This window comes from Monopterus albus, unplaced genomic scaffold (genome assembly GCF_001952655.1).
Source record: "Monopterus albus unplaced genomic scaffold, M_albus_1.0 scaffold18.1, whole genome shotgun sequence".
Lineage (NCBI taxonomy): Eukaryota > Metazoa > Chordata > Actinopteri > Synbranchiformes > Synbranchidae > Monopterus > Monopterus albus.
The window spans coordinates 2,838,543-2,855,737 of NW_018127898.1; the positions used below are offsets into that span (position 1 = coordinate 2,838,543).

Consider the following 17,195-nt stretch of genomic DNA (forward strand, 5'->3'; position numbering starts at 1 on the left):
TTTGAGTAACATTTCCTAAAAATTACCCCTGGTACCCAGTATTACAGTACAAAATGGAACTTGGGGCTGAGAGACACAAACAGGAAATGAGAAATATAGTAGTTAAATATTGAGAAATGAATGTAAATAATGTTGGTTTGATTGTTTTATGGGTGTTGTTAACACTGACATAAATATAGCCAGCCTTATCCTTAAAATGATTTTCTTCTGTATAATACAATCTGACTACTGGTAGAAGAATGTATTATAAACAAGCAAAACATGAATAATAGAGGTTTGCTTAGTTTTAGAGCTAGCTATAAGAGCGCACCACCTCCAGAACTACACTGGGTTACCAATGAAACAGGCCATACTGTGCTTCTCCTCACCAAAATATCAAATAGACACAGGTGAGGAAAAAATCCCACTGCACCTCAGGAGAACACCACTTGACCAGCGCAAAACAGACACAAAGATAGAGCCCCTAGTGTCTCTCGGTGCCTGTTTGTGAGTGCGTGTGCATGCAATGGGTGTGCTACTCAGAAGTCAGAGAGAGCAAGTACTCAAAGGTTACTGATATGCATTCGAGTAGAGGACATCCATTCAACTCCCCTGGGAAACTAGGAATTATATTCTACCTGAGGGCGGACGACAGAGGGAGAGAAAAAGAGGGATAGGTAGGATGGGAGGGTCAGGGCGGGCGACACTGAGCCATAGAGAGACAGTTAATAAAGAAAAGAAAATAAATGTAAAGAGAGAATGAGAATCATAAAGTAAGAATTTTTCAAGGACAAGAGATGAAACAAGGTAACACAATGACACAAAGAGAGAAAAATACTATAGGAGGACAGGAGTGGGGTCTATGTGGGTATGTAGGTGGTGAGCATGTGTGTGTTTGTCAGTAGGAAGTGTGTTCAGGCACGTATGCTCCCCCTAATCAATTATGCATTTATTAATAGAAGGCCTGAGAAGACAGAATTTCAAACAGCTGAACGGTGCAGCAGCTTAGTTAAACAGCTGAATGGTGCAGCTTAGTTAAAGCCTAATTTCTTTTTTAGCAGCACTCCAGCCTCTCTGCTATGAATGCCAATCAGCGTTTAAACCCCACCCCTCCTGGCTATAACCCTGTCCTCTCCCCCTACTGCTCTGAAGAATTCTCATCAGAGCCGCGCCTTTGAAATGTACCAGGACCACCACATCAAACAAGGCCGTCGCACATGCGTAGGCACACCCACAAAAACCCAGCGTGCACACATAGGTGCAAGCTCACATACACAAACAGACACACGTGGGGTGCCTGCCGATCAAAGAATGCACATCACAGTATTTGTCCTAGAGTGGCGTTTTTTTTTCAGTGACCTTGGTACCAAAATCCCTTTCAAAACACATGGACGCGACCATCATCTTAACCTTTCCTCACATTTACACTATGATGAATGGAGGACAAACTTTGTTGAATGCTGATGAGCTTTATACACCCCAAAGAGTTCCTTCTTGTATTTCTAACAATCCCGAACCAGACAATGTGTCCCTGTTTAAAAAAATTCAGCCCGGGTACTGTCGCAATCATCTTTTCCATCTGTTCCAAATGACTCTCAGTGGAGCTGTAGTGTGGTGTGACATGGGGCAAAAACTTTTCTTTTGTTTCTCACTACCCAGGAAAATGAATCATCATGGGACACAGAGAAAATACATCTAAATATGGAAATTCAGTGCTGTTCACTTTAATATTTAGATTTAAAATAATAAAACCATTTCAGCAGTGGTGGAAATTAACTAAGAACATTTCCTCAAGTATTGTACTTAGGTACAATTCTGAGGTGTCTGTACTTTACTTGACTATTTTTATTTTCTGCTACTGCATACTTTAACTTCACTACATTTTAGAAGCAAATATTTTACTTTTTACTCCACTACATGTTTTTAATGTAACTTTCCAGAATCAGACTAAATATCCAAAATACAATATAATCATCTGACTTTATTGATCCCTGGTGAGAAATTCACAAAATATCCAGCAGTACTATGCATACACTAATGGGAAATGTGCTATTCTTCATTATAAGTACATTTGTTTTTGGTACTTTAAGTCTATTTTGATGCCAATACTTTTGTACCTTTACTTAAGTAGCATTTTGAATGCAGGACTTTTACTTGTAACAGAGTATTTTTACACTGTGGTACTGTTACTTTTACTTAAGTAAACAATTTGAGTACTTCCACCACTGCGTTTCAGTACCTGCATTGCTTCATGTCCCTCGGCAGTAAGTCACAAATTTTGTCTGTACATAGATCACTCACTCAGTTCCTAATGTAGTAAAACTGTTCGAAAGTGTGACAGAGTCTGAATGCTAATGTGAAACTGATGGCTCATTAAGTCATACAGAGAGAGGTAAGCGTGATAAAAAGTGAAAATATTGGACCAAAGTGAAGCATTACCTTAGTAGCCTGTCAAATACCATAATGTAGACTGGAATCACACAGGATAACACAGAGCTTCTGACTGATGAATATTTTACCTCATAAAACTGTCATCTCCATATTTAACAGAGAAACAAGCCAATGCCCTTGTGAGATGGCTGTCAGTTAATTATAAAAGTCTCCTAAGTAAAGAATGAGAAAAATGCTCCAAATGCAACTCTTAGCTCTCCCCCTACTGATATTAGGAGGTATCAGGGGAAATTCTTACATTTCCCCCCTTTTCGGAAAGAAATTAATGTCACAGAAAAGAAAGGCTCATTGCACAGCAGCTAGATAGAGGGATGGGAGGGAGAGAGAGGAGGGTGGGAGGGCAGGGAGAAGAAAGGGGAGAGCATAGCATGGGATGATAGAGAGTGCAGGAAGGGGGGTGGAGGGAGGGGAAAGGATAGAGAGATGGGCATGCATGCTAATTTTATCATTCTGCTGATAAACTTTTCCTCCAGTAATCCTCCAGCTGGGATGTGAGAACAGATAGGAGACAGGGATAGGCTCAGGAAGTCTCCGCTCATATTAAACAGTCATCCCAAACAGAACTTACATTCCTTTCTATTGTACTGTTTTTCAGAGTTTTCCCTAATTTTATATTTGCTATTTTGTGACAGTATCATTTGCTCTCAACCCTCTTAACAAAATTAGAGGGTGTCTGGTGCAGGTATGAAGCCATCTGCTCCTTCTGAAATGAAAAAGGGGTTGGGATCGAGTGTGTGTTCATATGTTTGGGTGAGAGGGGATGAGAGGAGGCAGGTGGAGTGTGTGTGTATGAGGAGAGGGGTTCTCATGTACCCTCCCTATACCCATAACCCGCCACTACCACCTCACTAAACACTGACAGGCCTGCTCCTCCTCACATCTGTTTATTTTCTTCCAATCTGACCCCTTAACACACACACACATAGAGACATGCATCTGTGTCATGTCCTTTGGAATCAGTTACCAATCAAAGCAGCCATTGCTTTTATAGCTCCTCTAACACACCACAGCAATCACACACAGGCACAGTCACACACATGCAGAGTCATGTGGCAACCCCAGATTACACACTCCATCTCACTTCTAGTTTACCCAGGCCCATTGAGGATTATAGATACATAATGTCATGTACACAGATTGGGTATGACAATAAATTACTGATAGCCAAAGTAAGCCCTGCCTTCTCTGTGGCTGTGTGCAGCAATGTCTGTGTGTGTGTGTGTGTGTGTGTGTGTGTGTACGTGCCTACTAATACTCTACTGGCGCACATGAATAAACATGATGTGTAACTGAGCTGAATTGGAATGACATCTCAGCAGAGTGTGTGTTTGTATAAGTGTGATCTGTTTCAGAGCAGATGAGAAGGGGACCTCAGTTCCTGCTTCACATCATTCTGCCAGAAGGCTTTTATGCTTGCTCCCAGAGTCACCCTGTGCTACAGACAAATGTGCGTGTGGCACTTAAACACTCTCACACATACATGCACACACAGAAAGATAAAGAGTTTGAAAAGCGTTTGTGCGTCTCTTACTGTTGGCGTCGGTGTCGTCACTCTTTGGAGGGGTGTGTCCTGTGTAACCAACGGCAATCCTGACCATGCGCTCTGGATTTCTTATCTTCTTCAGTCCTACAAAGAGAGAAAAAAGAGCGAGACAGAGACAAAGATATAGACATATTTAGAAGACGCTCCAGACTTTGGTTTTCTTGGCAGCCACACACCTCACCTCATTCTTCCTCCTCTAAAGCCCAGAAACAAAACTCCAAGTGATATGCATGTGGGCTGATCCATTTTCTGATCCACTAACTTGCATCCATTGTGTCCCCTGATCGATTGGCCACAGTAGATACACTGCCTCCGTGTGTGTGACTAACTTGTACCCAGCCTTAGTTTCTCTTCTTTCCCATCATTTCTCTGTTTCCCTGATCACTGTTGCTATGATACAAAGTAGACCAACCAGCACACAGGGAGATGGTCTTCTAGGCTATATGGTGGATGTCGTACTCTGCTGATCGGCGCCATGCACATCTGCCAGAGGATGGAGCGAGTGGATAGCTGTCTCCTGCCTTCGTCGCCATGATACATTTGGCTTTCATTCAGCATGGCTGAGACTCGTAAATTATTACATCCTCTGTATACATAACACTGAGGGAGCAATGGACATAAACTCTTCATATTGTGGATGTGTGTTTGTTTGCGTGAGCGTGGAGGTACAGTATGGACAGGGGGATGGTTTTACATTTAAGTGGTACAGTGCCTGCTGATCTGCCCATGAGCCTTCTGTCTCATCTACAGTTCTGGTCTTTTCACGCAACGAGGCTCTCAACCCACGGCCTTTCCTTTGCCTCTGGCTACACGCTGTATGCACATATGACTTTAAGTGCTGTGTGCCTGAAAATGTACTTCACAAGTGTATGTGTGCAATTCAAGTTATCCAAAAATTACCCCTCAGAGAAATCTCGCTCAGTACTGCTCCCTAGTGGGGAGAGGGTTAAAGGCTTCCCCTATCATTTTCAGTATCACTTTGCTGAAGAAGAGATTAAAATAATCATAGAAAAGTAATCTAACAGTGAACCTGACATCTACAAAAAATGTTCAGTGCCATATATCAGTGTAGCTGTTAAATCGATATGGAACTTTCATCCATAATACATTCATCTTTTATGTTTATCGGCCTGATGGGCTTCTTTAAGCAATTTAACCCTCTGTGACACCGACAGCACCTTAAAGAGGAAAGAAAATGAAAGTGATGCTTAGACTGTTCGTAATGGCAAACGCATTGAGCAAGGAATAAAACCTTCATTAACCCATGAGTTGAGATAGAAAAAAATATTGCCTTGGTGGTTTTGGTCACCCTTTAAATAGTTTAGGAAAGAGAAGGTGACCCCAAGAGTTTAGCTGAGGGAGTACGAATTTAAACTAGATTCATACATGATGTGACCTAAAACTGGCACATTTACATCCTCCTATCCAACCTAAATGCAGTCTGATTCTCACCTTCACTGCCTTGGCAACCATAAGCACAACACCAAATGAACATAAACATAAACACACACACACTAAATAGCGCACAGCTGGACAGCGGTTACGTGACTGACAGGAAAGGAAAATCTACAGTCAGTAGTCAATTTTATGCTTAAAGAGAGATAGAGATAAACACACACACGAGAGAAAGCATCTGAATTCCTTCAGCGTGAACCACTCTCATCCTCTCTCATCTCCATCCCTTTTATGCTATCCTCAAAAGGCACTCATAAACCAGCTGCTCAGGAGAAACGCTGGCGAGCATCGGACGGTGAAAGGCTACCCCGTTCCGACTCACTCTGAGCATACCGACAAGGCAACTCTCCTTCCGTTATTTATTTGCTGTCGGTTAACCGTGTTCCACACAGTCGCTGGTTCAGCACCAGCGTCCGTGTTTTCGGACAAGCTAGAAGGAAGGGGAAGGTCTGCCGTTATCGCTCTCCACCTCTCTACCTCCGTCTCTTCGTCGGTTCCTCTGAACCCCCGAATAGCAGGACTCTGTCGCCGTTGATAAAAACCGTTATTTCTCTCTTACCTTCCGGCTTGTTTTCGGCAGCCATTTCCCCTCCGCCGCGCGCCTCATCCCTCCTCCTCCTCTTCCTCCTCCTCCTCCTCGACTCGACCTAGTGGTGGTGGAGGTGGTGGCGCGGTGGAGGGGGGGAGGACCACGCGCGTGCACAGAGAGGACAGCTCAAGGAGGGGGGCGGGGCTGAGAAGAGGGGGTCTGGGGGGGGTCGAGCCTGCCGCGTTCAGCAAGACTATTGGTCCAAACGGCGAAGACTGGCAGCCCGGCTCTCTCTCTCTCTCTCCTGTCACGTCACTGAACGACGTCTGTATTCGAGGACACCTTGACAGCCTCCCACAGCATCATCATCATGCTCATCATCATCTCCCTCTCTCTCTCTCACACACACAGACACAACACAGTACACACCTATATACATTACATACACATTAGCGATTTATTTACATGCATAACCAATGGATTGTTGAGAAATGGGACGTAAGGTCTCGTCTCATCCAAAATTATGAACCCTCTTGAATTGAAATGAAAAGCGTTGTCTGAAAGAGAGTCTTTAGAGGCGCGTGGGTGCTGTCATTGGCTGTGGTGCTGAAAGGTGAGCTCCACACGCGCCTACACAGGCTGCGCGGACTGGTGCGGACTCATACCTGCTTTCTTTGAGCCGCGTTATTGAATTAATGCGATAATTGGTCAGGTGAAATGTATACAAGATGAAATTAAAAACATGCCCCCCCCCCCTTGTTATTACCCATTCAGACCCTAGCAGGAAATCGTTGCTATCATTGCTCATTGCTTTAATATCCCCTGCTACCGGTAAAATAACCAGCAAGTTAATATTCTCATTTATATTCTATTCATAATTCTACATTTTACACTAGGCTAACTCTTCTAAATAGTGGAGCACAGTTATGTTCTTGTTTCAAGCCCACACTGTCACTGTGCCTTGTGCTGGAATATTGCCTTTGAACCAGAGCCTTGCAGAGAAAATCCTCTCTGCAGACACGCACGGAAAACAAATGTTTTGAATGGTTCGTCCTCAGCCACGCATGCTTAGTGAAGCCTCTGAGTGGAGATGCACACAAGGTTCTTGGCAACGACACAGTTCTAACAGGGTGAATAACAATAGGGAATGTAGCCAAAAAGTGACATCAGTAGCCTGTAATTTAATTTAAACCTTCAAAATCGTTTTTCAATAGAAGGAAAGATGCTGCATGCACAAATGTGGAACAACCAGACAATTTTCATTTCATATAAACAACAAAGAGCCTAATTCACAGGATGATAGTTGACAGACACTTTTTATAGGAACAAAAATACAGGTCAAGAACTAAACTCTTGAGTATTGGTGTAAAGTAAGGACATTTCCTGCACTTGAATTAAAATTGTATGGTAGCTATGAGTTAGATTAATTTCCAAAAACATAGAATGAGAAATACAATGCATTTAAGATAGCTAACAGCATTTGTAGGCTATTAAAAATTTGCTTCACCATGACTAACAACGACGTTAAAATGCTACAACACGTAGATGCTTCCGTAGTCCATTGTTAGGTCTACAAAGTGGTGAAAGACATTTACTTATATTAGTAGCAACTCCCTTACAAATCTTGCATTCAAACTTTTACTTTAAGTAACACAAAACCTCAAAACAGAAAAAGTTGGGGCGGTATGGACGATCAAAATTAAAACCAAAAATAGTTATTTGTAAATGTATTACAATGAAAACAATACAGCAGCACATTATTTGATGTGATACCTAAATCAATTTTATTCTTTGTTCAAAACGAACACACTTCAATCCTGATGCTGCAACACATTCCAAAAAAAGTTGGGCCAGTAAAGCGTTTACCATGGTATGAAGTTTCTGTTTCTTTTCACAACACTTAAAAGACGTTTAAGAACTGAGGACACCAAGTGATTTAATGTGTCAGGTGTCATTTTGTCCCATTCTTCCTGCAAACAAGTCTTAAGGTGCACAACAGTCCTCGGTCTTCATTGACGCAATTTGTATTTTCAAATGTGCCACACATTTTCTATTGGGGACAGATCAAGACTGCAGGGAGGCCAGTCCAGCACTCACACCCTTTTCCTCCACAGTCAGGCCTTGGTAACATGCAGGATGAGGTTTTGCATTGTCTTGCTGAAATATGCATGGACATCCCTGGAAAAGATGTCGTCTTGAAGGCAACATATTTTGCTCCAAAATCTCTGTGTACTTTTCAGCATTAATGGCGCCATCACAGAAGTTTAAGTGACCATTGCCAAGGACACTGACACAACCCCAGACCATGACAGACCCTGGCTTTTGAACTTGATGCTGGTAGCAGTCTGGATCATCATTTGTGTCTTTGGTCTGGAGCACATTGTGTCCATTCCTTCCAACAAAGATCTGAAATACTGACCCGTCTGACCACAGTACACATTTCCACTGTGTGACGGTCCATCCCAGATGCCTCCGAGCCCAGAGCCTCTGGACACTGTTGACATAGGGCTTCCTTTTGGCACAGCACAGTTTTAAACAGCATTTATGGATGTAACTATTGTAGTGCCTGACACAGGTGTGCCAAAGTAATCCTGAGCCCATGTGATTATATCGCTAATAGAAGAGTGATGATTCTTGATGCAGTGGTGTCTGAGGGATCGGAGAGCACAGTCATTCAACTCAGGCTTGCGCCCTTGCCCTTTACCCACTGAAATCCCTCCAAATTCTTTGAATCCTTTAATTACGTCCTGCACCGTAGAGGGTGATATATCCAAATCCCTTACTATCTTTCCTTGAGGACCATTGTTTTCAATGTAATACAGTATGCAGATGATTTACAAATCACTATTTTCAGTTTTAATTTAAATTTTACATACAGTCCCAATTTTTCTGATTTGGGGTTGCACAAACAGTATTATAAGGAAAATGTAGCCTAAAGCATGACATTAACTTTATAGCCTGTAGTCTACTGTATAGGCACTATAGGCTAATGGAGTATTTTTACAGATAAATTGCTACTTTTATTTAAATCCATCATTGCCACAACTGTAACAAGAGAAGTAAAATGAGAGAAACTCTAGCCTGGCAGCATACCAACAGAGATTACTCTCTAATCATAAGGAAGGACCAGAAATCAGTAAGGGGGCAAACACTTTTTCACACCACTGTATATGTAGAGTTTAACAATGGCACAGGTTTATATGTAAGCATGCACAATTTTCCTGTTATGTGTATTGTGCTGGGAAAATTGGTAGAACATGCTCCAGTCAAAATGTAATTCAAATCTAAAAAATAAACATTAGCTATTGCTATTCTATGATCAAGATCAAGATTTTTTTATTGTCAATTCACTATATGTGCAGGACATACAGAAAAATCGAAATACTATTTCTCTCTCCTCATATTGAATGCCCCTACTATTTAAGAAACTAAATAGAATAAAAGTAGAATAAACTCAGAATAAATAAAATATGAAGACTGAATTAAAGTAATTAGCATAAACTAAATGGTACAATCTAATAGGCTATGAAGAAACTCAAAGCCATGTGCAAACAGTGACAGTAGTGCAAATAATAAAAAGAAGATTGTCAGGTGGTCAGCATCACCAGGGGCGTTGGTGATGAGATGCATAATAGCTTATGAAATGTACATTTACAGCAGTGCAAATGGCAACAGCAGTAGATGTTGGAGTGATGTTAAAAAACAGTCAACTGCAGATTTATATATAATATAACAAAAAGGGGGAATATATTGAGTTTGCACAAACAGCAGAGGTAGTCTTTTTTAAAGTCCTGTGGTGGGCTACGGTCCAGGGCCGGGGGGCCGGGGTAATGGGACAGCGTTCAGCATCCTCACAGCCTGGAGGATGAAGCTGTTTGTAAGTCTGGTGGAGTGGGCCTGAAGACTCCGACTCCAGGAGTCTGAAGTGGGAGTGTGCGGGGTGGGAGGTGTCATCAGCAATGCCAATGGCTCTGCAGGTGAGGCAGGTGTTAAAGATGTCCGTAAGGGAGGGCAGAGGGGCACCAATGATCTTTCTGGCTGTTTTCACTATGCGTCGCAGGGTCCTTCTGCAGGAGGCAGTACAACCTCTGTACCACACAGTGATGCAGCCAGTGATGATGCTCTCAGTGGTGCCCTGGTAGAAGGAGCACATGATGGGGGGTGGGGCACTGGCTCTCCTCATTTTGCGGGGGATGTAGAGGTGTGATTGAGCCTTCTTGGCCAGTGATGTGTTGTTATTGGTCCAGGAGAGGTGCACCCCCAGGAACTTGGTACTACTCACTCTCTCCACTACAGCACCATTGATGGTCAGTGGTGGATGCTTTAGAGGTTTCCTCCTGAAGTCCACAACAATCTCTTTAGTCTTCCCCACACTGAGGGAGAGGGTGTTGTCCTTACACCACTGGACCAGTTGGCACACCTCACTCCTGTAGTTGGCCTCATCATTGTTGGTAATGAGGCCAACTACAGTCGTGTCATCCACAAACTTGACAATGTGGTTGGTGCTGTAGGTTGGCACACAGTGTTCAGGTTTTTGTGTAAGCTGCTGGGGGATGATTGTGTTGAATGCTGAACTGAAGTGTAGAAACATTATTTGCACGTAAGAGTTCTTCTTCTTCTAGGTGGATGAGGGATGGATGGAGAGCAGCAGAAATGGCATCCTCTGTGGACCTGTTTGACCTGTATGCAAACTGAAATGGGTCATGAGAGGGAGGAAGGATGGACTTTATGTTCTGCATGACCAGCCGCTTGAAGCACTTCATAATAATTGAAGTCAGTATTACAGGCTGATATAGTCACTGTAACTGACTTTGGAATTGGAATGTGAGGGGGGGGGGGGGGGGTGGACTGTGCTGGTGTGTTGTTCTGTGTTTCGGAGCGGCCAAAGAAGTCATTGAGGCTGTTCAGCAGAGAGAGGTCACTGTCACAGCTCCGAGGTGGGGGTTTATAGCCTGTGAGGGTCTGGATGCTTCGCCAGAGACTCTGTGTATCTCTAGTGTTGCTGAAGTGTCCAGATATTTTCTTGCTGTATTGACGTTTTGCCTCCCTGATTCCATGGGATGGGTTGGCTCTTGCTGTTGGTAGGCCTGCGGTGTCGCCGGCTCTAAAGGCTGTATCCCGACCCCTCAGGAGTCTGTGAACCTCACCTGTCATCCATGGCTTCTGCTTAGCACGAACAGTGATATTTTTGCTGTAGGTGAATAACGATCTTCTTCCTCGGCACCATCATCTGTGGGATTGAAACTGTCCGGTTGATGCTGCAGAGGCATGGACAAACGGACAAACGTGCTATTTAACCACGTAGTCTACTTTCCACAGTGTGCAGACAGTACACTTTAAATTGGATATCGGCACAGATACCACATCTGAGCACTTTGTCATAGACCAAATGGGGATTGAGAGGCATGACTGGGACTAAGACTTAGATGTTTTGGAGTCAAATTCCTTTTTCAAATTTTTCAAAAGTCAAATTTTGATAATACTTGGCAATAACGTTTATGCTTATGTTTATGCTTCTTCTGAACAACGTTAGATAATGCAAGACAGTTCCTGTGGCAGGAACCAATGCCTACCAGGATGTACGTTATCACACTTGTTTTATATTTCCTGTTTTATCACAATTTCTTGTTTTTTATAAATGGAGTCTTTTTTTCAAATTTCTCAGGAGCTGTGATGAAATTATCTGTCAACTACTGAGTGAAGATTAATCTTCACCAATTGTGACAATTAAAGAAAGAAAGAAATGTGAAGATTTACTGCTCAGGACTAAAACCTGTCCAGTCACGTCTTACAGGCTACATTGGAGGAGCTAAAGGCATCATATCGGAGGCTGTGTATGCTCTATCATCCTGACAAACATCGAGACCCAGAGCTAAAAAGACAGGCGGAACTGCTCTTCAACCAGGTGCACCAGGCATATGAGGGTAAGAACAGGTCAAGTACTGTATATACAAAAGGAATTACAACCATTCAGTTTAAAAAGGATACAGATGAAACTGAAGAGTGTTTCTTCAGGATGAGGACAGGAAAACAGACAAAACACAACAACATCAAAACAAAGACTAAACATTTATATAAGTTGAACCGTGACTTTCCTCTGTCTCCTCAGTGCTGAGTGATGCTCACTCCAGAGCCATCTATGACATCTTTGGGAAGAAAGGACTGGAGGTGGAAGGCTGGGAGGTATATATTGTGTCTAAGATATATTTTTTGTCCTAAGTGATTTTTCACTAAATTATACATATGATGTCAACATATCTTTGTTTTTGTTATGTTATGGTAATGACTTCTGTGTAGGTGGTGGAGAGGAGGAGAACCCCAGCAGAAATTCAAGAGGAGTATGAAAGACTGCAGAGAGAAAGAGAAGAGAAGAGACTGCAGCAAAGAACTAATCCCAAGGTTTTTTTTTATCACAACTGCATCACATTCATTTGTCAGCTTCGTTAGTTCTATCTGTCTGCCTTGTGTCAACCACCACTTCTGTGTAGATATTATTAAACATCACAACTACATTTTGACTCTGTGGTTTCCACATTCATCTCATTATGTCACTCACCCTTCTTTCTTAATTAATTCTGTCAGGCTCTTTCCTTCACTCCTTCATTACTCAGGGCACCATCAGTGTGGGTGTGGATGCAACGGACCTGTTTGACCGCTATGATGAGGACTTTGAAGAGATGCCAGGAGGAGGCTTTCCTCATATTGAAATAAACAAGATGCACATTTCGCAGTCTATAGAGGTACAACAAAACACACAACACAGCTACTTACCTGGATCACTGTAGTACTCTTTGTTTTATCACGTGCAACTTTCCTGTCTGTGTTCAGGCTCCTTTGACCAACTCTGACACAGCAGTGCTGTCCGGTTCACTCTCTACACACAATGGGAACGGAGGCGGCAACATTAACATGACTCTACGAAGGGTTACGTCAGCCAAGGGCTGGGGAGAGGTGCATAAACATTCAGATACATGCACACAAACCACACGCTACATGCTAAATAATGCTTAAATATAAAGTACCATGTTTAGAGGCTTTTTGTTGAAGAAGCATTGTAAGTATGCTTTGTGTTAAATGCTATGATACATAATGCATTTTTTTAGTTAATTCGGTACATTCCTACCTCTGTATAACCATGATTCTGTGCATTGGTCTCTTCAGGTGGAGTTTGGTGCAGGAGACATACTGGGTCCGCTCATAGGCTTAAAGGTTTTTCGCAATCTCACTCCACGATGGTAAGGCCTTATTGTATGATAATACATATTATGTTAACATATGAAAGACGTTCTCGTTTTCTTTAATTTGGTCTCTTTTTATTTCCTCTCTGGCATCATTCTGTGCAGCTTCCTGACAGCCCAGTGTGGTTTGCAGTTCTCACCTCGAGGTTTACGACCAAGCTGTTCTCTAATGACAGCACGCCACCTGGACCAGAACACTATGGGTTACCTTCAATGGCGCTGGGGGCCTAACAGTGCCATGACTACTAGCCTGGTCCGAGACACAAAGAGCAGCCACTTTACTTTAGCTCTTCAGGTACACAAAAACACAAGCATGTGCACAAATGTATAGGTAGGCAGGCATGTGCAGAGATACATTGTGTCATGATTTTAAATATAATTCCTTATATCCTTATATATAATATGCTTATTTTTTATCGTTACTCTTGTGGATTCTGAACCCTTCCCATTACAGCTGGGTGTGCCCCACTCCTACCTGATGATGAGCTACCAGTACAAGTTCCAGGATGAAGACCAGACTAAAGTTAAAGGCTCTGTGAAGTATGTCTGTCTATGGAAGATGCCAGTTTGTTCCCTTTAAATCAAAAACAATCAGTTGATTCAATGTCAACGTGTCTTAAAGATCAACTAAACAAACACCAGTTGGTTTTGGTTTAATTTCCCACCTTGCTGCAGTGATGTAGAAGTGTACTCCAGTGTACATTGGTACACTCTGACATCGCTGTGGGCTGAGGTCAGAGGTCAGAGGTGCAACAGACCAGAGAGGGCAATTAGACTTCCTCTTGGTCTGGCATGAACTCATTCTTTAACCTCTAGAGTCCCTGCGTCCTCATATGATTTATTCTTTCAAGCATGTAAAACAGTTGATATGACAACACACATAATTTTACACATAATCCAATATCAGTGAAAAAATATAGAACATAACCTTATCATCTTACATATTAAACATCTTCTGTCAACTATTGAATTATATGACCTGCAAATTAATTTCATTAACTTTATTTTTAGACCACTTTTCCAGAAAAAAATACAAAGTGATAGAGAGTTAGGAAAATAAAAGACAATGACAAGGACATAAGAAGCATTAAAAGAGCTGCAGGAGATAAAAAGCAATAAACAGTAGTACAACATAGAAGAGAGATCTTAGAAGACATACTCAATAAAATATGAATAAATACAGAAATGAACGAAAAGGCAACACAGCAATAAAAGAAAGAAAATGATTTGATTTGATTTGATTTATTCTTTCAAGCATGTAAAACAGTTGATATGACAACACACATAATTTTACACATAATCCAATATCAAGATGCATGTTTTAAAAAGAAAAAGATATGATATTGTCTTCAGTTGTTGCCTAGGTCCGCTCTTCTAATGGCCTCTCTTCACTTCTGTGTCTTTCCCTTTCCAGGACAGGCTGGTTTGGCACTGTGGTAGAATATGGAGCAGAGAGGAAGATCAGTCGACACAGTGTTCTGTCAGCCACTGTCAGCGTCGGCGTCCCACAGGGAGTCACGCTCAAGATCAAGTGCTGACCTAAAATATGATCTCATTGTTTTGTGGCGCTTTATCCTACTGCGCGATTATCTGACGTGTGTGTTTATGTTTGTGCTTGTGTTTCCATGCAGGTTGGCACGTGCCAATCAAACGTACCTGTTTCCAGTCCACCTGACAGACCAACTGCTGCCCAGTGCTGCTTTCTACGCCACAGTTGGACCACTGCTGGTCTACGCGGCCATCCACAGACTGATCATCATCCCATATACACAAGCACAGAAAGAGCAGTGAGTACATCTCCTCTGCCACAATCAGCATCTCTCTTCGTCTCATTAGTAGAAAATTGTGGTACTACGCTAGTGTCAAAGTATAATTCAATAAATATTATATAATTATATATGAGGTGAATGGATCTTTCCATACCAGTACTAAGAATTTACACCATCTTCTTCTGTTTTTTTTATGTAATTTGTGTACACACAGTAAATCAGGAAACCTTGCCCCTCAGCTAAAGGCAGCTCCACACCCCTGACATGGGGTGCATTTCAGTTATGGGTGCTGTTAATACTTGAGGGCTTTCTTTCATGTGTATACTGTCATCAGAGAGCGCCTGCACAGTGAGTCCCACCAGGTGATTGTCTGCTTTGTCTGTCTCTGTGCCTCTCAGAGAGCTGGAGCTGCAGAGGAAGAGCTCTGCCACAGATATTGCCAAGAAGAAGCAGGAGGCAGAGTCTGCTGTGAGTACTCCTGCTCGCAGGCAAACAGACAGTTTTTCATTGTGTGTGGATCATTGTTTTCTAGGTTCAGCTTTCCTTCTCTCATCTGAAACTCTCTCTCATCTCACCACCTCCTCCTCCTCCTCCTCCTCCTCCTCCTCCTCTTTCTCCCCTGGCTCCTCTGTAGGTTCTGCTGATGCAGGAGTCTGTGAGGAGAATCATAGAAGCAGAAGAATCCAAGATGGGTGAGGCTAAACACACGCATACACACACACACTTGGGTGAGAAACTGAAAACCATTTTATTTTGCAGCCAGTCCAAACTTGGTAACACATTTCTCATGGTTACTGTCAACAGTATAATATACTGTAGCTCCAGGATCCTGTTTGGCTAAGTCTAACTTCCATCATCTACTGCTGTGAAGCAATTGGTGATGATGATGATGATGATGATGATGTGGTGTGTCTCTGTGCTGCAGTGTTTGCACAGGTTAAGCTTGTAAATCTGTGCACAGAACACCAGAGTGCAAAATCAAATAAATCAAAACTGTGATGCAGTGGGCTAATGGATTTCCTGTTATATAGAGAGTGCATGGATTATTTGAAAGAGCTAATCTCTGGGTGTATTCGCGGTACCTTCTAGAGTTTCTGTCCAGGAAATAGAAGGGGAAACTGTTTCATAGCAATGATATCAAGCTGACATAGTACCAGCTTGACATATATTGACATACTGTAGGTGGAGGAGGAATTTGTATACTAAGTGGCCATTCAGACTGATCTGGTAAAAACACAACTCCTTGCTGTGTTTAACTCAAGGGGCTATGTTGGCTGGGGGGGGGGGAGGGGTTGCAGGGGAAGTGTTGTAGGCGTGTATAGTACGGCCATGTTGACGCTGAGTGGCTTCATTTACATTTCCACACGTTTTTCACACCTTTGAAACTCACGACCTAAATCCTAGCTGTCTGCTTATCATATCTGCCAAATGTTAGAGGGTATTCTGTTATTATAACACATTTACAAACATAACAAATGTTAGATGAAAATATTTTTACCTTATATCACTAGGTCTGATCATCCTGAATGCTTGGTATGGGAAGTTTGTGTCAGACACCAGCCAGAAACAGGAGAAAGCCAAGGTCATCGATGTCACTGTGCCTCTGCAATGCCTGGTCAAAGACTCTAAACTCATTCTCACCGAGGCCTCTAAGGTGTGTGTTCACATGTCAGCGTGTGCGATTGTGCATTTGTAAATCTGCATGTATGCATATGAATGGTTTTTATGTTTGCAGGCGGGGTTGCCTGGCTTCTACGACCCATGTGTAGGAGAGGAGAAGAGTCTGAAATTGCTGTACCAGTTCAGAGGTGTTATGCACCAAGTCATCTCTGCAGAAAATGAGCCTCTACGGATACCCAAGCAATGTTAGTATGCAGCCACTATAGCTACAGTAAGACCTGGTATTGTTATCATGTAGCTGCACACTAACTGCAGCATGACCAAAGCCTGCAATATATGCATGCATCATGTTCAACTGATATGTAAATATTTGTTGTCTTTGCAGCTCACAGAATTGAGTCCAAGTCCAAGTCCTAGGAGCTAACCACTGTCGGAGCACCAGAGGGCAAAAGAGGATAAAGCCAACTTTGTGTACACAGAAGAACCCAACAATGGAGGGGACACGTGAAAAATGAGTCAGTTTCTCTCCTCTGGTGCTCCTCTGTCATGGTATTAGTGAGTCTGATTACTGACTCCCTCTACTCCTTCCTTTCCTGTGGGCCAGCAGGCTA

At 42.6% G+C, this 17,195-nt stretch overlaps 2 protein-coding genes across 7 annotated transcripts in view; one reads left to right on the forward strand and one right to left on the reverse strand.

The window, feature by feature from the left end:
- The window catches only part of LOC109956087 (calmodulin-binding transcription activator 1-like), a 49,603-nt gene extending 43,466 nt beyond the window's left edge, over positions 1-6,137 (reverse strand). For 4 of the 6 annotated variants that reach the window (XM_020592939.1, XM_020592942.1, XM_020592938.1 and 1 more), the window contains exons 1-2: positions 5,988-6,135; positions 3,962-4,057 (exon numbers count right to left, since the gene is read on the reverse strand). In XM_020592939.1, coding sequence (XP_020448595.1) covers positions 3,962-4,057; positions 5,988-6,012 — 121 coding nt within the window. In that variant the 5' untranslated portion in view covers positions 6,013-6,135. Of the gene's footprint in view, positions 1-3,961; positions 4,058-4,154; positions 4,374-5,987 lie in introns of those variants that run through there. The other 2 variants (XM_020592936.1, XM_020592937.1) reach the window with 2 other exon arrangements.
- A 5,590-nt stretch (positions 6,138-11,727) lies between these two features.
- On the forward strand, positions 11,728-17,186 carry LOC109956264 (dnaJ homolog subfamily C member 11-like; the record flags this gene model as incomplete). Its single annotated transcript, XM_020593239.1, has 15 exons — positions 11,728-11,881; positions 12,067-12,140; positions 12,255-12,356; positions 12,569-12,697; positions 12,786-12,908; positions 13,119-13,192; positions 13,301-13,490; positions 13,650-13,735; positions 14,610-14,726; positions 14,827-14,982; positions 15,363-15,432; positions 15,599-15,656; positions 16,476-16,618; positions 16,700-16,829; positions 16,970-17,186. Coding segments are annotated over 15 exons (1,638 nt in total), but the record flags the coding sequence as incomplete, so codon positions are not given.
- Positions 17,187-17,195: the final 9 nt, after the last annotated feature.